This window comes from Marmota marmota, unplaced genomic scaffold, assembly GCF_001458135.2.
Source record: "Marmota marmota marmota unplaced genomic scaffold, marMar, whole genome shotgun sequence".
In the NCBI taxonomy this organism is placed as follows: domain Eukaryota; kingdom Metazoa; phylum Chordata; class Mammalia; order Rodentia; family Sciuridae; genus Marmota; species Marmota marmota.
The window spans coordinates 14,936,947-14,963,223 of NW_025999869.1; the positions used below are offsets into that span (position 1 = coordinate 14,936,947).

The 26,277-nt window shown below is 40.1% G+C and overlaps 1 protein-coding gene across 8 annotated transcripts in view; it reads left to right on the forward strand.

The window, feature by feature from the left end:
* Positions 1-26,277, forward strand: part of Ebf1 (EBF transcription factor 1) — a 383,619-nt gene that overhangs the window by 343,530 nt on the left and 13,812 nt on the right. For all 8 annotated transcript variants that reach the window (XM_048816292.1, XM_048816295.1, XM_048816298.1 and 5 more), the window contains 4 exons: positions 5,192-5,280; positions 22,043-22,108; positions 22,981-23,158; positions 23,781-23,960. In XM_048816292.1, coding sequence (XP_048672249.1) covers positions 5,192-5,280; positions 22,043-22,108; positions 22,981-23,158; positions 23,781-23,960 — 513 coding nt within the window. The remainder of the gene's footprint in view (positions 1-5,191; positions 5,281-22,042; positions 22,109-22,980; positions 23,159-23,780; positions 23,961-26,277) is intronic.

Consider the following 26,277-nt stretch of genomic DNA (forward strand, 5'->3'; position numbering starts at 1 on the left):
ATTGTTTCCAAGAATAAGTATTCAAGAAGTTGAGCAGGACAGGAGGGAGGAGTGATTTCCTTACAGGGAAGCTCTGAACAGACAAAATCAATTTTCATAACTGAGAATATATCTGTGTTGACTATAGGATTTTAATTTGCAAATAAATCCCCCCGAAAGAGTTTTCTTTACTTGATGTGTTTGCAAAGTGAATTTTCTTTAAAAACCAAAAAGGACTCATGAAAATTGGGTCAGAATTTACTCATTACTAGATGTTTTAAATTGAATTTGGTAATCTCGTGATTGGCATTAGGCATTAAATCGAGTTGTGTTATCTAAATTTTCTTTGCGTATAGCATTTCATGCTGCATGAACACTTGGACATTGTAGAAATAGTTTTGTATAACCAGTGCTTTTCTGGTATGGCCAGCACCTGGGGTAAAGCCTATGAGAAAGGCATAACAGAGATCGGTTCGGAGTGGAAAGTTACTGGGTTCCTTTAGGGAATTCTGAGATGAGGAGCTTTGGAAGGCACCTAAAGTCCGTTATAAGCAGTCCCAATGCAGTCAGATGAAATGGTTTGATTTTTTTTTAGCCAGTTAATTAACTTTTTTTTCCCCAAAAGAAATATCTTTGATGCAGTTGGATGCCAACCCTGGGAGTGTAGCACATACATCCTAGCACTGTCCCTATCCCAGTATAGCATAGAGCTGTAGGCCAGCGAACCCTCTTCAATCTTGGCTAAAGCATCTGTCCCTGCAAGCTTGCTCTCCTGTTAAGGAGCATCTGACCTTGCTTATAATATGTTTGCAGAGAAGTGTCAGGCTTGCACACATATATTGAGAACAGCTCTCTCAGACCCTACCAAGCTAATTCAGTAAATATCTACGAGTGAATAAGTTTGAAGGGGTCAGTGGAATACATTTTGAATTCAATTGTCTGTGGTTCCCAGACAGCTTGATCATTGTTTAAATTCATGTTCCCTTAAAATCTCATGTAAGCCTAGTGAAGCTTTGTTAGAAGAACAAGTGGAGATTATAGCTGAGGAAGACAAGATGGTGGACTTTTGGGTGGACTTTCGAGCAGGACAGGAAGCCTGGCTGGGCATCTGCTCTGGGCTTCAACTCTGCAGTGGAAGTATTTCAGCCATGCTTTGGGGTTGAATTAGGCCACTTTTAAGGGCTTTTTATACTGGGTTTGAACCTAGGGTTGCTTTACCACTGAATTAAAGGCTTATGATGTTGGGACACATAACAGCTAGTTCCCACAAATGCACAGTAGTAGGTACTACAGGTGATTATTGAATAAATGGATAATCCAGTGTCTTTGGGAGTTTTAAATGCATGCCTTGGTGCCATTGTATTCTGAGGATTTAAATATCAAGTCTTTTCTATTTAGTATAAAGAATTGTTGAGAACCTCTGAGCCTGCCTTCTTCTGTTCGTCTCAAACTGCTTCAGGATGATACCGTCTCCAGAGCTGGTGGACGAGGTGTTTGGAAGTACCAGCCTCACAAGCTGTTTTGATCATTCCACTGCTTTTGAAGTTTACAATTTCATCTGTTTTTATTTTTTTTTAACCTAAGATGTTCATGCTTCTTTATTTGTGGTTAATTACACTTAATTAGGTTCTTTCTTTCTCTACCAGATTCTTGGAATTGTCCAAAGTTTGAAGGGAAAAAAATTGATTAATCCCCTTTCTACAGGGTCCCCGGAGCCCTGTGCTTGAGTACAATGAGGTCACTTTGTTGAAGAATTAACTTTATATTACATTCTTGCAGAGTAGATGTATGTCCCTAAGGTATGACTAGCCCACTGATGAAATAAATATACCATTCTTTATGATTCCTCCCCATTACCCTCTGCTGAGTTTCAGAGAGTTTATGAATAGTCACATATTTATACAACTGGCCAAGAGTATACTACTTATTTTTCTTATGGTCTGTAATAACCTATGCAAGGTTATTAAAGGGTATACAGACCCCTTTTAAGACACAGTTTCTTATGTCATTACTTTATACAAGCAGGTCAAATTCCATCTCAGCAACAATCTCTTGCTTTTAACCTTTTTTTTCTGATTATAAAACTAATATATGTTCATTGTGCAAAACAGAAAATGCACAGCACAGAGAGGAGGAGGGAAAGCACTTTGAGACAGGAGACTTAGAAACTACTTAAAAACAACTAATGTTCAGCAGTTTCCACACTGGCACTGTGGAATATTCATTAACAAAGTAACCGAAACATGCATATATCCCTGAAATTTATTTTTTAACCTAGCAATACTTATATGGCAGTAAATAATATTTTCTCCCATGATGCTGAGGACTGTATATAATATTCCATTCCATTCTGTTGCATTATATTCTATTACATCATATTCTACTCCATCATGTTCTGTTCTGCCTCATATTCTATTCCATTCCCCTTCCAAGATATTTAATCATTTTCAGGGGGAGAGTAGTGTGTGTGTGTGTGTGTGTGTGTGTGTTCTTAATGAGTGACAACCTTTATTAGCTGGCCCCTCCCACTCAGCAATTGGTTTAATTATTTTCTCTAGTCAATGCAATCACAGAAATCTTCAGGTTCCTTTGAATTGAGAACACTGTGCTTTGTCTCGCGTATCTTTAGTGTTAGTGTTGTCTGCAGCATGGGACAATCCCATTGTCACATTCAATATCGGAATTGAATGCAGTTCAACATACTTAAAAATATGAGCAGAAAGCAAATCATAAAGGCATGAGAAATAAATTAGAAGCCTTTGTCTCACTATTTAAAATATCTTCTCTTTTCTAGCATGCTTCCATAAAGTAGATGCTTATTTTTCTTTGAATAATGAGTTTAATATGTCTAATTCAATTACTCTTTGTGCCAGCAGAATGGCCTCTCCTCAACTATTCAGCTATTAGTTCCATATGATATTTGAATTGATTCCTTTAATTGCTGATACTAAGTGCCAGTCATTCTGCTGTGAGGTGGACTTATAGGCAGAAAATCCCATCCTTCCCCCAATAGATCAGCCTTTCAATTAACAACCACGAGCTTCTAGACACAATTGAAATTCATTTTGAAAACGATAGAAGGGGTGGGTCAGCCATTCAAATTTTATTGGTGGCTTAAGGTGAAAAAATAAAGCCAAGATTTGGAATTCTTAAGATGCTAAATTATGTTTTTCTGTATACTAAAATTATACATTTCATTGTCTAAAGCTATTATTTATGATAAAACATTTGGGTTGGCAATTAGCATTATGGGTGGAGGATGGATATGATAAATAACTTAAACCTTGGTGCTCATTCCTGTCTCTTGTGCATTTCTTGATTAAATACTAAGATTTTTACGAGTAACAGCTTCCCCGCATAACAAGTTCTGTGGCTTTTTCTCTACAAGTCTAATTTGAAAAAAAGGATTCTTCTCAAGGGTTTAGAAAGTAATTCATAAAATAGGAGGAATAATAAATATTGTGCCTTAATCCTATACTAGTAGAGAGAGGTTTGCTACACCTGGGTGTAATTTTAGGTAATTTCCACAAGAGACAGGTTGAAAGTTTACTGTTTGGAGAGGGAGGAGGTTTGGCTGAATCTCATACTTGCAAAAATGATTACATTATCCTAAATGAAAATGCAACTCTATTAACTACTTCAATAAGCATTGCATCTGGGAAAAAATCTTTTTAATAAAAAGTTATTTGAAGTTCACTACAACTTTAAATATACAAGTGAGGAAAAAGTACTTACTCTGATTTATGTGTCTTTTGGAGGTGTAATTATTGGCTTTTTACTCACCTATGTAAAACAATGTACTTTTGTAAATGGATTTCTGGCCACTTTATGCAGCCTTTTTTTTTTCTTCTTCTTTTTTCTTACATAAAAAGTAAGCACTGTCAATCAAGGAATTTTAAGGTTTATTTCCTCTTTAGAAATGATTGATAGCCTTTTAGATTTACAAGTTGACAAGTTAAAGGGTTCTATTGGTATAATTATGTACTAAATTCACAGTCTTTCAATTTAAATGTCCTTTTAAAACCACAAGATTATCATACCTGTATTTTGAAAAGTGGGCCAGTCAGTTTGGGTTGGTATACAAATTGCTTCCATTAGCCTTGGGACCTATTTGAATTTAATACAGTTTTTTTTTTCTTTTTTTTAAGTTGTAGTAGTAGGAATCTTACTCTTAAAATTTAGGTTAATGGAAATGCATTTTAAGTAAAGCATATGGTTAACTTGTTTTTTAATGTATAGCTAAATGTCAGAACTATAAAGACAGTCCTTTATTCAGTAAGGAAGAAAATATACAGTTGAATACTTTGGTTCACTGAAGAAAAAAAAAAAGAAATTTTTAAAAACCTACCCACCCATTACTAAGAGGGTACCAGGAGTAGAAATAAGAGACAGAACTGCCATCTTTTTATCTTTTTTATTTTCTCAGATGAGATAGGTCACAGGTAGTCCCCAATGCAGTGAGAAATTTGGAAGACAATAGGCCAGATTCACTTTGTATTGTGTTTAATTCAGGAGACTGTAGTCAATAGGGGCACAAAGGGGCCTGTTGTCTACAAATCTTATTACAGTTTGCTCTTCTTTTAATCTAAGAATTGTTCTTGGAATCTCAGCTACTCTTAAGTTAATTCCAATACTGGCAAATGGCCTGTCATTTTGGTTGTGAAGGTTAGGAAGCAAGAGCATGTTCCTTCCATATCTCTCCCTTCGCAGACCCTATCAAGGGTCTTAGAAGACCCACTACTCTCCTATACCCTTGTGTACCCACCCGCCCCCTAGTGCACAGAAGGGGCTGGGATAATGTACCAACTGAGGTCTGTAAGAGATTGTGCGGCCAGGCTGATGCTTTTCATTCTGCTGTTTACAATGTGTAGTAACCCCAGACAGGTCATTGACCTGAGCTTCTGAACTGAACCAATCCTAAAACCTCACCTCAAATACCACCTACTTTCTCTTTATGATAATGGAAGGAATATAGAATTTGGCCAGATCAGGGTTCAAGACCTGCAGAAGTGTTCTTTTGGGAAAGACACTCCACAGAGGTAGATGGTGGAAATTGCTCCACAAAGATCATCCATCTGATTGTTATATGATTTAATTCAAGAGTATCAATTAAGTTTTTTACTTTCTGGTTATTTCCACACCGTCTGTGTTGCAAATCATGCTCTGTTTTATTTCCTGAAAATGTTCTAATGGTGTGACTTTTTCTCTGCAGCACTCAATGAACCCACCATTGATTACGGCTTCCAGAGGTTACAGAAGGTCATTCCACGGCACCCTGGTGACCCTGAGCGCTTGCCAAAGGTCAGGAAACCTCCTCTTTGGGTTATGGGTTCTGAAAAGTTGGATTCCAGTGAGTGGCATAAACAAACAAACAAACAAAAACTCTGTCAAGGATTAAAATTAGTTCATAGATTATTTGCTCATGTCTTTGTGCTTTGTGGATTTGGTGCTAACAGGAAAACAATGATAAATGTAGCACTATGTGCATTGCACTGATATGCTTGTTTTAATATATATTATGTCCTTTCATCCTCTCAAGAACCCTCTGAGGTTGGTACTATTACCTCTCACTCCTATTTTAAGGAAGACAGTTTACCCAAGATCCTGCAGCATTTAAATTGCTAAACTATGATTCACACCTACAAGCCTGGTTCCAGACTTTGTGCTGAAGAAATGCTCTATCACCTTATTTCTCAAAAGAAACCAACACCAAATTTTTACCATGAGGATCTGTGTTCTTCCTAGTGAGGGTAAAAGAGCTCCAAAGAAAAAATGTTGGGAGATCTTAAAGCTGGACAAACAAAACAGCCCCCTGTGGCATTTTGCCTACTTGGGAAATAAAGCACAAAGATGTGAGAAATTCAGCAAAAGTTCAAGACAGAGTAGTAGATGTCATACTATGATACGTTGCTATTGTCAATGCAGAAAAAAATGAATTGGCCTCTATTGACAATTGTGTTCCTGTTGCAAAAGTTGGGGGTATTCCTGTTTCTGTACCTGAGAAGTTGGGCCTTATGTGGGAGGGATTTACAAATACAACTGTTCAGAACTGAAAAGAATGGGTACATTTCATGAAAATGTAAAGTTCTGCAAGGACTCAGAGGAGACAACAGTTAAGTGCTAAAGAAATGGAAAATTAGTGGGGCTGCCCCTCACTGTGTACTGATGGCACAGTGAAGTCCCATTTGTGACACAGGTGAAAAAGATCAAACTGGATGGAGGAGTGGAGAAGCCCTTTGCTTGCTACCATCACTCTAGAAATGTGGCACTTCTTGGTCAATGTATCCTCATTAAACTCTTGGAACAAGGATGCTGGCTCTTTAGTTCAGTAAAGCTCCTAAATCCTCATTGCCTATCCTACCCGTATGCCGGCTGCACTTGAAGGCAAAACCACCTGTCAGAACAGGTCCTGACCAGCATTCACCTGCCCCTCAAATCCTGGTGCAGACATGGTAGGGCAGGGTGAGCAGAGGCATACCTGGCCAAAGCTGGAAGGATGGAGACTGGCAGAGGGGTCTTGTCTTCGACCTCCACCTCATGTGGAGAAGAACTCAGCTTTCGGGCTCAGCCTTCAGCTTTCTGGCAAAGGTTACCAAGGTGAACTTTACCAAAGTGCTATTCACTTGGGTAAAAACTTTTTGAAAGGGCTTCTCCCAGGGAAGGAATCATATGATGTGTCCACATGTTCACGTCTTTGTCTATGAAAGTGGCTCTCCCTTCCCTCTCCACCTGAATTAACTAGTCTGCTCGTAATAGCGAATGGCAGCCTCCTACCACAGCATAGATGTTCCATGGAGAGGTTTATCTTCAGGTGCCTGTAGATTCTGGCAAGAATGTGGCTCCCAGGCATTTCCTGAGGTGGTAATGTAGGACAATAACATACATGATCTGTCTACCCAATGGTCAGTGCCTTGGCTGTTGTAGTGGCTGAACAGGGACAAAGGCACAATGTCAGTTTCTTTCCATTGTTTTTATTTGGGAAACACCCTCACTCCATGGTTAGCATTTGCTCTGGGTCCTCTGGAAGAGCTGAGGGCATAAACATCAGGGTCATGTTGGACAAGGTGGAACTCAGACCTTGGCCACTTGCTTTCTAGGCACCCAGGGTTAAATTTTTTACCTTTCTTTGCCTTCATTTCCTCACCTGTCAAATGGGGATGGTGCTATCTCCTGCCTTGTCAGATTATTTTAAGCACTTACTTAGCACTCAACAGAAAATAGCTAGGATTATTTGCCAGTCAAGTAGAACTCTTGCTTCTGAGAGCTCTTCTACCCAATCTCTGCAGAGCAGGAGCTTAAATTCTTTGAGCAGTTGATTATTTTGTGATTCATCTTCTGTGCCTCAGTTTCTTCCTCTAAACATGGTAATCATAATCATGCGAACTTCATAGGATCTCATAAGGATAAAAATAGGCAATCCCACACATGCTATCAATTAGAGTATTGGCCCTATAGTTGCCACTCTAAAAATATGTATTGAAAAAAAATATGTATTGAAAGGAGACAAATCTGGTTTAATGGTTGAGTTCTAAAGAAGTCAGATAGATTTTTTTAAAAAAATAGATTGGTAAGGAAAGAGGAGATACAGGAATATGGGGTTGAGTTTTGTGTACTTACTTTTGAAAACATTTTTATAGTTGCACATCATGTTCAGAAATGTTGGACAAATAGCATAGGCACGTGACACTTCGTCCCTGGTGGCCTGATGGTGAAGTGCTCAGCCCTTTTTTCCTGGGTTTGGGAAGAGTAATCAAGGACACAATGGATTTGTGTGTTAAGGAAACACTCCGCAGCTTGCATCTAGCCGCTTGACCATGCAAGGACTGTGGCCAGAGCCTACCCCAGGAAGCTCTCAGTGTGACTCATAGCAGAGAAGCTGTCTTCTTGGCTCCAAATGTAAAGGTGGAGCAAGAGTTCAAGGGCAGGGTCAGGAAGTGGCGGATGGAGCCAGCACAAGGTATTCCTGTGGACTTGGGAGATTTATACTCCCACTGTCCATTGTTAGGGGGACAAAAATGGGCCCCGCCTTTCTCAGAATCCTGGTCAGTGTTTGTCAAACAGGAGTGTTTCAGTGAGCCATGGACCACACACCTTAAAAAACAAACTCCACTTTATTAAACCCATGTGTTTGTGAATAGACAAAGCTAGATTCATACAACCACCCACATATTCTGTCAAATGAAACTGCGCCAAAGACCAAGCAGACAGCTCTCTATAATAATATGCCTTTGTATACAGGCTTGTGCTTTTTCAAAGAACTTGGGCATGCTTTGTTTTATTGGAGCCCCTCTTCTGAGAAAAAAATAGAAGAGCAGACATCATCCCCATTTACCAAATGAGGAAACAGGAGCATGCCTAGACCTTTTCTGTAAATTATTTTGTCTTCGAAAGTCACCATCAGTGATAGTTGCTGTACACACATATTTAAAATACTATAATTATGCTTACCCTAGATGGTTTTTTTTTGGGTTTCCTTTTTCATGTGCACATGAAGAAGGGCGGGTTAAGGTTTTCAAATCATGGCATTCTGTTTTGTTTCACCCAGACTTGCCTTCTTCTCTGGTTCCTGGCATGTGACTTTGGGGTCATGTTTGACTTTTCTTACAATGTAGAGGTGAGGGGGATGGGGATATTGGTCCATCAGAAACTGTGCAATGCTGACGGCTGCAGTGATGCAATTCAGAAATGTTGAGCAAGGAGCTGTGGGTTTTGAAGGCCAGAGGTATCTCCGTTCAGTTGGCCAGCCATCCTCATAAGTGGTCTCTGAGCCTGAGCTCACAGGCAATGAGAGTGAACCTTGAGATTACCCAGCATTCCATGTGTTAGCTGGGAATCCTGGGTTTGTTTACTTCATGCTTATTTTGAGCCTAGCATTGCTTTATCAAGGCTTTTGCAGAGCATAGAGGCCAAGAGAGTGGGCTCTTGAGCCAGACAGCTGCAGATTTTGGAAAGCAAATGCGTGCAACTCCCAAGCCTCAGTTTCTCCTCTGTAAAGCTGCCCCATAGCATTGTTTTTAGGAGCCAATGAGAAAACGTATGCAAAGAGCCCAAGGACCCGGTCTGACTCTTAGCTTGTCCTCTCTCTGGCTTTGACAATGTAATAGCAAGTCTCCAGACCTCTTGGCTGCTCTGATCTCCTCTGTGGAATTGCCCACCACACTGAATTCCCATTTTTGCTTCAGATTCCATAATCTAAATAATTACGCCTGGAGGTGATTAGCTTCCCTCACCTCTTCCTCCCCAGCCCTACCTCCCATTCTATTTAGAGTCTCAGCAGTTTCTGTCATCCCTCCATGGAGAGGGACTGGCATGGGAACCTACCCAGGCCAAAGATATTTTTCTCCAAGAACTGGTTCCTCTTTTAGAGAAAATAAAGCAGTTTGAACAAAGTAACAAAGGCTGTATTTGTGTATTTTGCTTTATGGAGCTGAAAATATCTGGTAAATTGATCCAGTGGGAGTAATAAATACACATTACTTTATCTTGTTCTTCATGTCCTATACCCCTGAGCCTTGATAGAACAACACCACTTAATAGACTTAAAAAAGAGTAATTACACTCATTGGTTGTGTGATTTTTCAGCCCTTCCAGCCCTGCCTGACCTTCTAATTTAGTTCACCGTGTCTAACTAATGCATTTATATTCATCTTTTATGAAGCATATATGGTACAGAATTGACTGGAGAGTCTTTCTCAAGCTGTCCTCCCAGGTCCCCAATCTGGTTAGTAGTAAGGAGACTGGGAGCTATCCATCTCTATACGTCCCCATGCAGAGATAACACGGATATGGGACTCGAAGCATTTTTTATCCTTTATGAAACATAATAAAAAGTATTTATTACAGTTTTACTTTAAAGCTTTTATACATTCTAGCATTATTTACAGCTAAATATGCAGGCAAAAGATGCGAGTGTTTTAAAAATGATTACTGTTAATGTTTCTGCTTGTCAGAAGTGCTTAAATTTTCCTGCACTTTGTCTAAAAACTTGGTACTGTTGCCTTTTAAGAACAACACATTTAAAAGATCTTGCAAGTCAGATTTGCAAACACTGCTGACAGTTTGTGATGAATGATATTGCAAAATTTGCAAGATGTTTGTCATTTCGCACAGCCGACATATTAAGGAACAGGATTAAGAAACTCGAAACCCCTACGGAAAACAACCATCCCAAACAAACCCCAGCCAAACCTTGAACCCAGAGAGCACACCAGAATCTCTCACCCGGGTTTTCTCTCCCAACTTCCCTCTCAGCTAGTGGAACCCAATTGTTCTCAGTGCATTTTCTCTCACCATATGGTCTCCTCATTACCATACACTAAGAGTCCATATGGGAAACTTGTGAAATGAACTGTATTCATTTTAACTGCCAGATGAGCAGCCTTTTGCTTTGCAAGCCTTGCTTAAGTCATCTGCTGTCTTCATGTTGTTATGGCAACACGGCACCAATAAAAAATTCTAATCTACTGTAAGTGATCACAGTATTTTAAGTGCTTGCCTGTAACTGCCCTCAAAGGGGCAGAGGCAGGAGGGCTTCTATTTATCCAAGGAGCTAAGGGTTGTTGCTCATTCCAGCAGGTGTCAGAGAAGAAGCTAGCGAGATGGGGGTGGCCGGGGGTTGGATGTGGATTGTCAGGGAGGAAGATTGCAGAGGGACAGATTGCAGGAAGGATGGATTGTAGGCCCGTTGGGTGGGTCAGAAAGCACACTGAATGTCAAACACCATAGTCGCTCTGGCAGACCCGCCACTCTGCAGGTGACACGGAGCCCGCCATGAATAAAACTCAAGGTTGGGGACCCCCGAGGCAGCGAGTGCTCATAGTAGCCTCTCCTTCACTGACATTCGCAAACCTCAGTCGCCATGAAGCTGCTGTACATGGGAATTAGTCATTTCAAACACCAGGCTAATTAAGAGTCCCTTAAAGTAATGGAAGAAGGCAGCAACATCCTTAACTATAAATCATTTTCACCTCCGCGGGCCACATGATATGTTGCCTCTCTGTCGCTCTATCTGTATTGAAAGTGAATGTTTATAGTCTCAGTTCATCAGTTCACATTAGCCTCATGCTGAATATTTAAACACAGAACAATTTGAACACACCATGAAGGAAGACAGTGACTGCACTTTCATTTGGAACAGCAAGGGCTCATCTAATAATAATTTAGTAAATCAGCCATTTAGTGGCTCAGTTGTGCGCTGCATCGTGCCAAATATTATTCAGTTCAACTGTACACTTCCAAAATTGAAATTCAGACTCCACTCACAGGCACTGTTTTTGCTCCAAGGAGAGACAGGACCCAAAATCACCTTCCCTAAAGAGCGTTCCGGTGTAGCGATTTATCATAAATACAGAGCTGGGGCAAAATAAAACCAGAGTCGGCTGTATACAATGTATTCTAATTATGNTCTCTCTCTCTCTCTCTCTCTCTTTCATCATCTGTATTTATTTATTTACCTTTTAAATTTAAGGAACCACTATCAATAATACATCCAGAAATGAGAGTGACCCTGTTCAAAAACACAGAAACAAATGCAAATGTTATGGTATATTCAGCTCTTGGAAAATATGCACTCGAGTTCGATTCCAGGAAACATTCTGTGTTTTTGTCAAAAACACAAAGTATGGAATGCGGTCCATTTCCCCCTCCCTCTTCTACAGCTGCCAGAAAACTTACATGCAAATTCCATCTCCTTATTTTGATAATGTGCTCAGTTTAGGAGCTTGGTAGCCACTCACACTTATACCACTTTTATCAGGGGAGGTAAACCCAGAATTGTGCACCCCTGGAATTGTATATGCTGTCCTCTGTGTGTGTGTGTGTGTGTGTGTGTGTGTAATGCACATGTTCTACATATTTTTTTTTTCTGGGAAAAGAAGTTGTAGCATCACTAAAAGGTCCCCTGGTCCCTGCAAAATAATAATTCTTACTTCCTTAGATTATTTAATGTTTAATTGTCTTATTTTATAGTAAATTATTTGTCCTGTTATTACTGTATCATGCCCATTTTAGAGATGAGGAAACAGGTTCAGAAAAGTTCAGAGCTGTTTATGCAGCTAGAAAATAGAAATTACAGAGGGGGGCGGTGGTGCATGTCTATAATCCTAGAGGCTCAGGAGGCTGAAGCAGGAGGATTACAAGTTCAAAGCCGGCCTCAACAACTCAGAAGCCCTCAGCAACTTAGCAAGACCCTGTCTCAATATAAAAAAATAAAAAAGGGGTAGGGATGTTGCTCAGTGGTTAAGCATCCCTGGGTTCAATTCCCCAGGACACGCCCCCCCCCAAAAAAAAGAAAGAAAAGAAAAGAAAAAAGAAATTACTGTCTCATTATACTTCCTCACCATTTGTCCATGCAGAATCTTCTACAGTGTTCTGCAAATGGAATTACATCTCAAACATAACACTCAAGACACGCCATCCACATCGACTACAAGAATGTTCATATTTGCCAAACTTCTTTGGAATATAACCAGGGCTTATCAAAATGCGGCTGGCTGTTGTTTGCTGAGCACTAACTGTAGGTAATCTCCTGCACAGGGTGCTGGGGTGCCAGATTAATCCTGTTTTACCTATGAGGAAATGGAGGCGTGTGTTTGCACTTTGTAGAAGTGGCAGAGCAAGGACTGCAGCCAAGTCCATGGGGCTCTGGAGCCAGCGCCAGTATCCCAAGCACAGCCTCCTAAGATGAAGCAAAAAGAATTTTAAGGAGAGACAATTTTGCAAACTAATCTCAAAATCCCTCAAGCTTGGTTGGGAGGAGGAGGAAGTGGTAGCATTGACTGAGGTTAGCTCACAAATGGCTGAGCTAGGCGAAAGTAGCAGCAAGAATTAAAAACACACACAGACAAACCTTGGAGATCGCTCTTTTTCTCTTTAGATGCAGAGTCATTGTGGTGGGAAATTCTAAGAACACTTCTCCAACAGCTGAGCTCTGGAACTCTTTCAAGTTCTTTTTTAGCACTGAGCTCTTGATGAGGAGGATTCAATGTAACCTACTTCATATCACACTGGGTGTACAGAGGCATTGAATGTAATTACTCGTGAGTTTAAGAAGAAGTAACAGGAAGAACAGGGGCAAACTCATTTCCACTTCCCAGCCATCCAACATCCGCCTCTTAAAGACGAAAACCCTTAGGAGTAGAGATGCTGCAATGGCTGAAGCTTTGCTCATAGTATCTGCCCTGAGTAACACTTCAATTAAGCATTTAAATAGTAAGTACCGAACCCCAGCAGTCTTGAGCCAGTGAATTTTAATTGCAGCTGCACCCAAGACCATCTGTAAAGCCCTGGGAGTCATGCTTTACAGATATCATTCACCTGGAGGTACATGTAATAACCAATGATGTGCAACAATTTAAGAAACAAAAGCAAACGCTTATTTATTTATTTATTCTCTGAATGTGCTTCAAGTGTAGTATAATTCTAGCAGGACTCATAGTGCTTATTCATAACTGTAGTAGGTGTCCACAAACAGAAATGGACACATACATTTTTCCACACACCCGCCAGTCACATGCATCTACATGCACATATGTACAGCTGACTAATTCACCTCTGTGTGTACTCGGAGATCCTACTTTCTGCCTTGCCCCAGAGAAAGGGAAGCCTTGGCCAAAAGACAAAGAGAAACAGAAGTAGTTAATTTGGGGCTTTTTTTCCTCCCCCTTTTCTTTTCTGAACATCCAGGCTTTGGTGACTTAAAGGTGACTTAAAAGATTTTCAAGGGTAATTTTGACTCGAGGCAGTTTTTGTTTCATGTGCTGACTTTACAACCTACCCCTGAAAAAGGCGCCTCTGTCCAGAGCTTTCTCTTTCAGCAGTCTTTTATCCTGATCAGAAAGTCGATTTCCAAGGCCACTCTGCAGGACCCAACCCAGAGCGTTGGTCTTAAACCAGGACAATGAATTGGAATAAGAAGAGCCGACCAAAGGTGACCGGGTTCAGCTCTGTACCACACGGAGGTCGTGCCTACGAGGGGGCAGACACCATTTTTCACTGAATTTGTGGCAGGAAGCACCCCAGGTTCCCATTCACCAATTACCATGCCACCATTTAGAGGAGAAGTCCAGGAGACCAAAAAGAGGAGGAGGAACGTTGTCCTAAAGTCTTCTCAGGAATACCTGGTTTCACAATTTATACTTAACTGCTGACACCTGAAAGCCGAACATTTTGGTAAAATGAATCAAGTTGTAATGTTTCTTTTATGAGATCCCCTTGCAGGAGAGGGAGGCTTGGCCCCTCATGGCGCCCAAGCTCCGTTATCCATCATAGCAAAGCCAGCTGTCCTAGCCAGCTTTTCAGAGGTCACCCAATCGAACCGGCAGCTCTTACAACTATATTATTGCTTATGGAACAGTAATTGAGGCACCAGATAAAAATTACCTGGTCTAATAGGCAGCGAACAATTTTCACTCAATAAAATTATAAGCCAAATCATTCATTTCATAACACTCTGGCTAATTTATTTGTTGACCTTTTAATATCCATAGCTCTTCAGTGGTATTAACTGCAACTCAGACAAAATCTCTTGTTCATTTCACTTTCATTGATTTTTTTTTTCCATTGAGGCAATAACAGCTGCTTGAAAACAGCCTTTTTCTTTCCACTGTAAAAGTCAATCATGTAAGTTGGTATGTCTTACGTTGATATGGCTGCGTTAGCTTACAACCTACTTTAATTTCACATGACCCTACACCATGTTTTTAACAAAGGCAGAGCTTTCTGGTGGATCTCCAGCCACACTGGGTGATGACACATAATGATATGTTTGAGAAATACGAGGGCTGTCATCTCATCTGAACATAAAATCAACTTTAAAATTAGAGGAGGACCAGAAGGCCCTCCTGCATTTTCTCTAGAATGCTTTTGAAGCCTTGGCCTCTGGTAATAACCACAGTAGACTTTCAAAATATTGAATCTCTCCGTTCTAGAAATTGCTACAGATTTTGATTGCGGTTTGAATCTTGCTTTTCTCTACAGACTGTAGACAAGTAGGCACTGGGCACCCACAGGTTCAGCTGACGCAAAATACTATGAAGTCTTTAGAATGCACGGTTATAAAATATAATTGTTACACATTTGGCATTTTATGCCTCCCTAGAAGTAACCACTTGCTACCTACACCTCCTCTGTGCTCCTTTCCATTTCAATTTACTCTAAAGTGGTCCTTAGCCATAATGAGAATGCCCCTTTCAACAGAAACATGCTTAATTATATCCATGCTAAATGTAAGTGACTCTTCTCAGTCACAGGGCTTCTGAGTAAAGATTGTTTAAAGTGTCACACTCCAGGCTTCTAATGATGTGCACTAAGCTCTATTTCAAGAAGTTCATATTACAAGAAGAATAAAAAATTTGGGGAATGTCTCAGAGGATCGGAAACTGAACAGTGAGTGCCCACGTGTTGTTTTGGTTTGTTTCCCTCTATCCCTCGCTGCCCTCATTATACTGATTTTTTAGAATGCAGAGTCCTAACAGTGTGGAATTTTCCATTTGGCTGAATAAACACAAAGGAAGTTAGGATATAAAACCACGCTCAGAAATACATCTTGGTACAACTGGCATTTATCACATTGTTCATCCAGCTCCGTGGGAAGTGGGCTACAAGAAACATCCAATCAGGTTTTCAGCGTTTGGGCTTTCCGGTCAGTAGTGCCACCCAAAGTTTCCAAAGCAAATGGGGGAAGAGGCAGGACTGAAATTCTGGTGAGCTGGGTGGGCACAGTGTAGGCCCTGCTGTAAACTCTGGGTGAGGAGGCCAGCGAAATCAATGCTGACTCCATTGATAGATGCTTATCTTCTCTAAATCAGGAGTGATTTTGCCACTCCACCGTATTTTACGTTGCTGATATGTGGACTGCTGCATTTCCAGCCCCTGATAAGGCAAAGCAGATTGCTGATAAATAGGTGTCAGGGAAATTTGCAGTGACAATCAAGTATTGCATTTCTTTCTCAGGAATCACCCAACTCAACTTGACTTTGATAATTAATGCTTGTAGTTTTATCTTCTGTTTTATTCTACATCCCTCAGAACATTATTTTCCAGTTAGGTGAGCACAGGCCAAGCATGGATTGTCCTCTCAAATTATGGATCCAAACCTGAATTTAATTTTATGAGTTCCCAGAGTTTCAAAATCTGATTCTGATACTTGAGAATTAATGTCATGTTGGTAAATGGCATACACTGTCTTCGTGGGGTAACCAGTGCATGCTGTGTGCAAAACAAAGTTCAGACCATCTCCCCTGTTCCTTTGGGTCAAGTTACTCAAAATATGAATTGGATTTACAAATGGATACAATAGTGGCCAATTAGACAACCTTCTCCTCCATCCTGGAGAGTTAGAAGGAGCCAGTGACTATGAGCTTATTGGCTGTATATTTGTGGTCAAAAGCTAAAAAGACTCCCGAGGATGGTGAATAGTCTTCAGAGATTTTATTATCATGAGATAGGAAGAGAGATGAGTTAGCTATGTCTGCATATTTGACACCATATGCTTAGTTCTCAAGGTGGCTTTCTGAGAATGTGTAAATACCTAAGTATTTTTCAGGTCCTGAAGGTACAATTAATAAAAGGTTATTGTATATCAAGAACAAGCTCATGTTGTTAGCAGCCTATAACTTGAGATAATGTCTGTACTAGATATGATTCATTATATTAATCACAAAATTAAAATGTAAGCATGGAGTTGTGGCTCAGTGGTGAAGCTCTTGCCTGGCACGAGCGAGGCCCTAGGTTCAATCCTTAGCACCACATAAAAATAAATAAAATAAAGGTGTTGTGTCCAACTAGAAATAATATATATATATATATATATATATATATATATATATATATATATATATATAACAAAAAAGCAGGAGTAAAATAGATTTATAAAAAAAGACATTAAAAAAACTCAACAGTGATCACAACTTGACCTTTGGGAATTTATATATTGATTAAAGAGTCTGGAGCCAAATGGAACAACAATTTAAGTCTTCTGCTTTTATTAGTTATACCAAATATCTGACAGTCATTTCAACATATGAATTAGCCATATACTTTTGAAAGTCAGCACTGGTATCTTAGAATAAACTTCAGCAAGAATGTCTCAAGGCCCAAGTTTTACCTAGCATTGTTCTAGGAGCTTAGAGAAGGAGATTGAGACATGTACCTGCCCTCAACAAGAGTCTCCAGTGTATCTGTGAAGGGCGGTGAAGGGTGGTTACACTCAAACTGTTTCTTACAGCCCAGTTTCTCCTTGAGTCTCTCCAATATTTCTGTAGATCTAAATAGAATTTATATGTCATATCCACATTTTTCCTCTATAGTCCCCCACTCACATCAGAGTGGGGCAGAAGGACCCAGAGCATGGACCAGGTGTCATCCTGGCTGATGTAGAAGGTCAACACTCTTTTTCAGAGAAATGAAATACATGAGGAGATGGGATATCACTAAAAGTAGAATTATTTCTGATAGAATAGAAGTTCTGTTTCTTAGAGTTCATGCTTTTATACCCAACAGACCTGGGGTGGAATCTCTGCTCGGCCACTCATCAGAAAGAACATTAGCTGATCTTTCTGAGTCTCAGTTTCCTCATTTGCAGAATGGTAATATTAACAGCACGTTCAGAGGCTCTGTGAAGATGGAAGGAGGTCACGTTCCACTTTGAATAAATGATAGCTCTCCCTTTCATTCCTCTACCACTGCTGCTACCTTCTGTAAAGGGCTTGGGAGGAGTGGAAGGCACTGTGGCTGGGCACTGCAAAGAAAGGAGAGAAAAACTGAAAGAAGGAATGGCAAAAGGAGGAGGGTATGGAGAAAGGAAGGGGCCCAGTGCTTTGCTTCTAGGCTGGGGAGGAGGGACTGGACCAGAATAGAGAGCAGTTCTTCAGAGGCACAGGGAGAGGAGACCAGGTGAAGAGGGCAGAACCAGAGGACCAAGGCAACCTTGGATAACCCTAGAACCCGCAGCTCAGTGCTGGGAAACACCCTACCTTGAAAGTTGCTGGAGAATAATATTCAAAAGTATGGCTGGGGCAACTAAAAGCTCAAAAATTATTTGCCAACTGATAGGGCTGCAGCTTCTCTTTGTATGTGTAGCCCATTCAGATTCTCTTTCTTTCTTTCTTTCTTTCTTTCCAGGGGATTGAACTAAGAGGCACTCGACCACTGAGCCACATTCCCAGCCCTATTTTGTATTTTATTTAGAGACAGGGTCTCACTGAGTTGCTTTAGCGCCTTGCCATTGCTAAGGCTGGCTTTGAACTTGCAATCCTCCTGCCTCAGCCTCCCGAGCGGCTGAGATTACAGACATGTGCCACCACCCTGGGCTCCGATCAGCATTTTTATTAAAAATTTTCAAAGTCATTAGAGTGGTTACACTCAAAACTGTTTCTTACAGCCCAGTTTCTCCTTGAGTCTCTCCAATATTTATGTAGATCTAAATAGATTTTACATGTCATATCCACAATTTTCCTCTATAGTCCCCCACTCACATAATCACTGCAAGAGAGGTGAAGCCAAATTTTGATGGTGAGAGGGAATAGATTAGTACAAAATTGTTGCTTTTAAGGAATAGCCATTTTCTGTTTCTTTAAGAGAAAAGATCTTAGGCCATGAAAAGAAAAAAAATAGTTTAACTCAGGATGTAGATTGGAGAACAAGCTTTCTGTCTTTAAGGAGGCTCTAGGGCTTTTCAATATTTAGAATACAAGCATTTGTCTTTTTAATTCCCAAATGGGACTTTTTTTCCAAGTCCGAGGATAGGATTAATTATCTTGGTAGAGTCTAATCTCTACTCTCATGTTTGAAACTGCAAGCAGGGAGACGTTTTAAACATTATGAAAAGAAGAGAAAATCTCTCCTGACAAATAAATGCCTTGAAAAATTAGATATTAGTACTTTCCAAGTGCTTTTTCTTTTTAGAAATACTAAAATTGAATATTAGAATTGAAGGATCCTTATACTATACTCCTTCTTAATGCCACAAAAATAGGACTTTAGGAATAATTTCAGAGACAAAAGATTATATGAAATACCCAGTTCTTCTCCTTATGGGAAGCTTCTTTCTTTTTTTTTAAACATCCTAGGCTCAATCATTTCCTAATGTGAAATTACAGAATTTTCAAATTACCATATAAAACTGCAAAAAAATTACACTTGTGACCACAGAAGGGATAGCATATACTATCAATTTGATTTTTAAAGACATACATCTTTTATACTACCTGTCATTTTTATAATGCCTTTTACAAATTTAATCAATACATTTTAACATTCTATATACTTTAAGTGCAATATACAATAAATATTCAAGTTTCATCTTAAACATGCTTTAGCCTTTAAATTGTTAAAACTGCAGTGCCCTTTCAATCTACTTACATAATGTCATAAAATATACATTTCAAGGTAAATGAAGTCAGCTACTTCAATTTAGTCCCTCAAACTGGTAGTAAATGAGAGGTTAACACCATGGTGCCAAACCCATTATTGAGTAAATTTAGCACCTTGGACAGCTCTGTAAAATCTTTATTGCTTTCCTGACCTGCTCGTCATGTTCTGTCTGTGTGTTCAGTGGCTCTCAGCTCTGATTGAAAGGCAATATATTAGATCCCCAACACAAACACGCTTGGGGGCTAGTTCACTGGGAACGTAATGACATCGAGGTGAGAGCAATTTTCTGGTCACCGAAATCCAAGCACCTTGCAGGTCTGTCGCACTAACTCATGGAGGACCCAGAAATGTCCTTTCTCCTTCCCATTTGCAGAAATAACAAATATCAGTATTGGCAGTACTGAACCAAATGGGGGTCTCCCTTGAACCCTAAGCTGATACCACAGTGCAGGGCATTTTCAAATGGGTGAGATATCATGGAAAGACACAGCTTCCAGAACCACAAAGCCAGGCTCACTCTCCTCGCATTCAAGACTGCTGGCCTGAAGCAGTGTCGTGCTGAACACACACTTGTGGCAATGTGAAGAATGGAAAAACAGGTCCTGCCATCATGGATAAGAGCAGAATGCAACTTTAGGAAACAAGATTCACATGCTTCGCTTTCAGAGGATCAAATACCCAGTGGATTCTGTTGCTGAAAAATGTGGTCACCAAAAATATATAAGATGAAGATACATAATATGCTTCAAAAAATGATATTTTTTTAGGTTTACAAAATCTTCAAAATTGTGGAGTAATTTTTTAACTTCCCTCCTCCCTCGTTCTTTGAAATCAATTAAAATCGTTAAAATATAACTAAGTCCTCCATTATAGTGTTGCAAAAGCAAAGTTCCCAAGCTCACTGCCTTACCATCCCTCTCATGCTTTTGACAAACTTGTATTTTTCCCCCTAAAATGGAAAGAAAGAAAAATACCTTCTCTGCCAAGCCCAAACATTGGCATAAATATTTATTTGAAGAAATAAATGAACATAAACCCAGAGAAGTCAAATCTTAGTAAATAAACTAACTTGATCCTGTTTTTGTTTTAATCTTTCCTAAGAGCCAGATAAAGCCATGAGGTTTTAGCAAAAGCAACACAAGCTGAATTTGATCTGAGGATAGGGTTTAGTGTGCCCACACCGTAGTGAATTATTAACTGCTGTGCTCAGACAATACTGCAAACAAAAAGTGGTAAATTATCTTGTAGCTTGCATTAAAAAGTAAAGAAATGATTTCAGATATATTGGTTCAAACTCCATTGATTATATAATGCTTTTCACTCCCTATGTGGAAAATAACTGAATTGTTTTATACAGGGGGTCTAACCGCTTAAGGCAAGCATAAATGTTTATTGAGAACTGAAAACCCCTCTATCTCATTTTTGAATTTAGGACATTATATATGTCATAAGTAGTTACGGCAGTATGACAACTGTTTTATCTTATATTATAGAGAATTTAAAATTGAAAAATGCTAATATGTATCTAAAAGCTTGTCATTTCAAGAGTTGTTCAAGGATTTTTGAAGAGGCTCTGGTGACAGCAAAATGAACGCAATTATTTCCCTATTTTCTGATCAGTGTCTGCAGTCTGTGAAAATTGAACGGCTCTGCTTCTCTATGCTGAACTCCATTGTGTGAAACGTTTAAAGTTAAACTTCTGTCTGAAACTTTACCAACAGCAGGAAATAGTAAACAGAGCTTCCTGAGCATCACCTTGGGTAATCACACCAAGCTCTTTGGTTTGTTCTCTGCTAAGCCTGCATTTTTACTTGCATCAAACTTTGCTTTCCTTTTCAGATTCTAGTATAAATGAATCTGTAGGTAATTAGGACATAAAGAAGAAGGAATCGTTTCTTTTTATCAGAAGAAAAAAAAAAACTACCACTGGGTGCACTTTGGTGGAACACCCCACATTATTAGAACCATGGAAGCTAAATGTAGAAGCCCCCCTTCATGGAAAGAGGGAGGTATTGTATTTTTTTTTGTCAGCCAGAATGAGCAGCAAAGCATACATCGAGGATGAGAATGAATGAGCAAAAGAGGAAAATGACAGAAAAGAATACTGAAATAGCAAAGAATTGTGGTAAGAGACACAGATGCTGCTAGTCATGAGAATTTCTTTTCAGAGAGGGGTTTCTGGCACACTCCCTTATACCACAGCTCAGCCAGACAGGAGAGATAAACAAAAGAAGTTCAATGCTACATGCTTCTAGTAGCTGAAGATTGATTGGAAATCCCTTGAAAATGACCTGTCTGATAAGGTCATGGTTCCTGGAATAAGCAATTAAGCGCAAAATAAACACATCTTAGGGATTCATAACATGCACTGAATGACATCGATTGTAGTAATCTAGTAAATGACCTAGGAATTGTATTCAGCAATAAACATATGAGTGCTTTATCGTGCCCATGGCAGACTATCGAGTGATCTATTTTATCTTGCAGTACCAATGATGCTCACCTTTTGACTCGATTAAGTGTGTATGTGAACAAGGATAAATTGGTGATTTAACACCAGTCTGGGGATCCCTGAGCTACTGCTTTTATAACCATGTCTTGGTAAAGTAGAGTCATGAGGACCAGAACATGATCATGTGAAAAGATAAGGACAACCTGCCTTCGTTCACTGTATCTCCTTTTCTTTTGACAGGAGGTGATACTCAAAAGGGCTGCAGATCTGGTGGAAGCGCTGTACGGCATGCCACACAACAACCAGGTGAGTCTGGGTGTCTAACCGTGTGGATGTCCTCCTTTAGTTGAGGATCTCAGATTCTTTATAATAGAAGAAAGCACAAAAGATATAAAAGGCATGTGCATGAGTTAGGAGGATAAGTAATTCAGATAGGACGTGGTGTAGGGCTCTTCAGTTCTTTCCTTTTATTTGCAAATCTTTTATTGCCTTCTCTATGGAGTCATATTCCTTTACCAGGCAAGAAATATTCCGTATAAAACTAATCTCTACTGGGAAGGTACTTCGTAATTGAAGAAGAGAGTTGCTGGTGCTTTATTTTTACTTCTCTCAGGTTTTCAAGCAAATTTCGGAGGAGAAGGGGGTTTAATTTCTCCTCCTAAAAAGTACAGTGAGGTCTGAATAGAACCGTCCATTTCTGTTTCAAGAGCAGCTCTGCATATGGAATTCAGTTTGTTTCGGAACCTGAATCTGACAAATCCTTCATCTGTTTTCATATTTCCTGAGTCAGTGTTTGGGCACACACCAAACTAACACTTGGGCTCCCAGCCCTGTCCTTTATAGCAGTAGGGGACATGAATTGCAGCTCCCCATCATGCAGTGACCTCAAAGCTCCTAGGTGTTACTAGTGGAGAGGTGAAATCCCAATGGACTTCAAGAGTTCATAAATGGCACCTCAAAGTGAGGCCTTTGCTTTTCTGGGCCTCAGTTTCCCCATTTGTGATCTGGGTGTGGTAATGAGGATACTGGGGTTTCTCAGCAGGGATGCAGAGATTAATAAGGTGAGCCATTGTGGAAAGCCCTGAGCACGGTGCCTGGAAGAGAGTAAGCACTGAGAAAGGGTCTTATTGGGACTGTGACTGGGGCTAACTAAAGGGGATGTTCCTTTGACTTTTCAGGAAATTATTCTGAAGAGAGCAGCTGACATTGCAGAGGCCCTGTACAGTGTTCCTCGCAACCACAACCAGCTCCCGGCCCTTGCTAACACCTCGGTCCATACAGGGATGATGGGCGTGAATTCCTTCAGTGGACAACTGGCCGTGAATGTCTCCGAGGCATCACAAGCCACCAGTCAGGGTCAGAGCTGACTCCGTTCCTCCCTCCCACTTCCCTGCCCTTCCAACCTCAAGCTCTCCACAACATTTGTTTGACATCAGTTTTTATTTTAAAAAGTTGTTTTCTTCCCAAAGGGGAGATTCCTAGTTCACGTGCATTGATATTATTGTAGGATTTTCCTCCTACTCTCACATCTGGAAATGGGGCAAGGGACTCGAAAGGGCTCATGCATGTAGCCACCTCTGCATTTGACTGTTCACCATAAACCATGAATGACAGATCACAAAGAGGGCTGGAATTAAAGTTCTGAGGGGCCAAAACACATCATTCTTGCCCAGGGAAGAGGAACCTGTTAACTCCAGGGTGCATCTCTTAGATTGGTATTTATTTCTGCTCCAAAATGATAATTTATAGGCCCTGCATTGCCACTTCTCACAGCCCTGCTAAGTATTTATGATCTCCTAAGAAATGTGTCTTTTGCTCGCTTCCCATTTTAATCACAGAGCTAGCACCACCAACCCACGCACATGAATCACCCAATCCCTTCCCTCTGGGTGGTGGCTAGGGGGTAACCAACAGAGCCAGCCAGGATTGCCACCACCTGAACACCACCCTCACCCCTGGTTTTGTCTCTACCCCTCAGGTTTCACCCGCAACTCAAGCAGCGTGTCACCACATGGGTACGTGCCGAGCACCACCCCCCAGCAGACCAACTATAACTCTGTCACCACGAGCATGAACGGCTACGGCTCTGCCGCCATGTCCAATTTGGGCGGCTCCCCAACCTTCCTCAATGGCTCAGCTGCCAACTCGCCCTATGCCAGTAAGTAGATATATGTCCTGTGTCCTGCACCTTCTCCCTACAAGAGCCCACTGGGTAGGGCTGCTCAGTCTGAGGGTCCTCTGCTGCAAGGCATGCCCTCCTATGATGCTGTTAAAGCACCATCATCTCCAGCAGAAATCTCTCACTGCCCTGCTCACCCCATAGTGTCCTTCCAAGAGTCATAACTTTGCTGCAACAGATCATGTCATCCCAAGAACCCACACTTGGAGTCAGAGGGCAGTAGAGTTGGCACTGCTTCTACCAGTTACTAGCTGGAGACCCTGAGCAAGTTCATTTCCTTCCCAACCCTCAGTTTTCTCATCTGTAAAATAGGGAAGGAGCTAGTGTCCACCCCATCCAGTGCTGCAAAGCATGGAAAAGATAATACTCACAATGAGTTTGCCCCAAGTCCTGGCCCAGGAGAGGCACGTTCAAAAATCCAAGTCATAATCACAATGATGGAAAGATAATAAGGGACGGTGACTCTGTAGTAACAACAACCCAAAGCTTAACATCTCCTCTTAAGGAATACCACTTATTTATTTATTTATTTATTTTTTTTTTTTTAAATTTTTTTTATTGTGGGTTGTTCAAAACATTACAAATTTCTTATTTATTTTTTAATGCTTGGATTTTTCCCATTTGTATTTAGTGTGTTCTTAAAATATGTGTATATATGTGTGTGCATACATATATATTTCCATTCATTTTTTAGTATCTTGTCCCTGTCTTAAGGAAGTTTAGCTTAAAGGATTTGTTTGGGTACAGTATTCAAATTGTATCTAAAGAACCTCAAAAATTGGCACCTTTATGTATAACATACATCTAAAGAGCCACAACACATTACCATCTCTCTATATAAAATGTTATGGGCCATAACAACCTTTTGATCTCCCTCTATGCATCTTTACATAGATAACCAAGTTCATCTTGGACATGGTGGGGAACTCTTTTGATGCGTAAATGGGGTCAAACTTGTAAACATCTATAGGAGGACAGATGTGTGCTGTTAAATGAAAGAATATTCATGATTTTTAAAGGAAAACCTTTAGCTAAAAATACTAAAAACTGCCGTCCTCCACTGTAGTGGAAATGTGAAGTGTGAAAATCCTTTGAAAGAGAAAAGTTCATTGTTGACCTATAAGAGAGTTATTTCTAAAGGCATACTTAGGTCTTTCACTTTCTGGCTGTGTGGAATTCTATAATTCTATTTTATTTGCTTGGAATCAGCAGTTTGTTGAACATTTAAAAATCTCCAAATAATCTGCATGTAGTGTCTATCTGCTCAGGAGTCAACACTTGGGGTCAGTTTCACATCAGATTTTGATGTATTGAAAGACACTTTCCCACAGATCTATCACTTCTGTGTTCTCTCATCTATTCAATCAGAAAATGTTTCAATCATGACCTGAAAATTAAAAGGTGGCATTCTTAATTAAATCAATAAACTAATTGCTCTATGGTAGCAATTCAATTTAGGGGCTTGGGTTGTTCCCCTCAAGCCTGTGCACACCCAGCGAATCCAGTCTGAGATTGCATCTGTCAGACTGTGAAACTTCGAACATTTAATTTCCATTAATTGATTTCTTCAGTGCTCACAAATATAGTATTAAATTCTCAAACAGGCTCTCAGATGGGACGGTTTTATCTGCATAAATGCAAATAAAACAATAAATACAAAGCCCAGCTGATTTGAATTTTTGCCTCTATGATATTTAATTATTCATAAACCACTCATGTTGAAAAATTCCAACAGAATAAAAAATAAAATAAGACATTCTACTGGTGAGCACACTTTTGGTATGGTGGCTGATAACTAATAATGTTATAACAAATGGAGCTGAGTGACTATTTTTTACCCCTTCCTCTGTTAACCTCCCCCCAAATTCCCCACCTCTAAATACACATAATGATCGCATTTGCCAACGAGATTAATTGCCTTCCTCAGTGAACCAGCAGGATTTCAAGTCTACGAATATTTAAAAATCAACTCCAGTGCAGGAGTTTTGCAATTTAAATGGGTGTTATTATTGAACGTATTTTCACATTTACAAATCCTAAGAGATGTATAAAAATGCTGGTCTCATTAAAAGAAAAAGTACAGTTTAGAAAATGTTCATAAAAACTCTTGAGGATGTTGGGGTTGTCCGCTCTGTGTTCTGCCCAGAAAGCATCCAGCCTTTGGGCTGGGAAGTGCCTTGAGTAGAATACAGGGGTTCTTTTCCCTGAATCTAATGGGTAACCTGCAACCCATTGGATTCCCACATCCCTAACTTCCCAAAGCCAGAAGGCCAGGGATTAGGCCACCCACACAGCT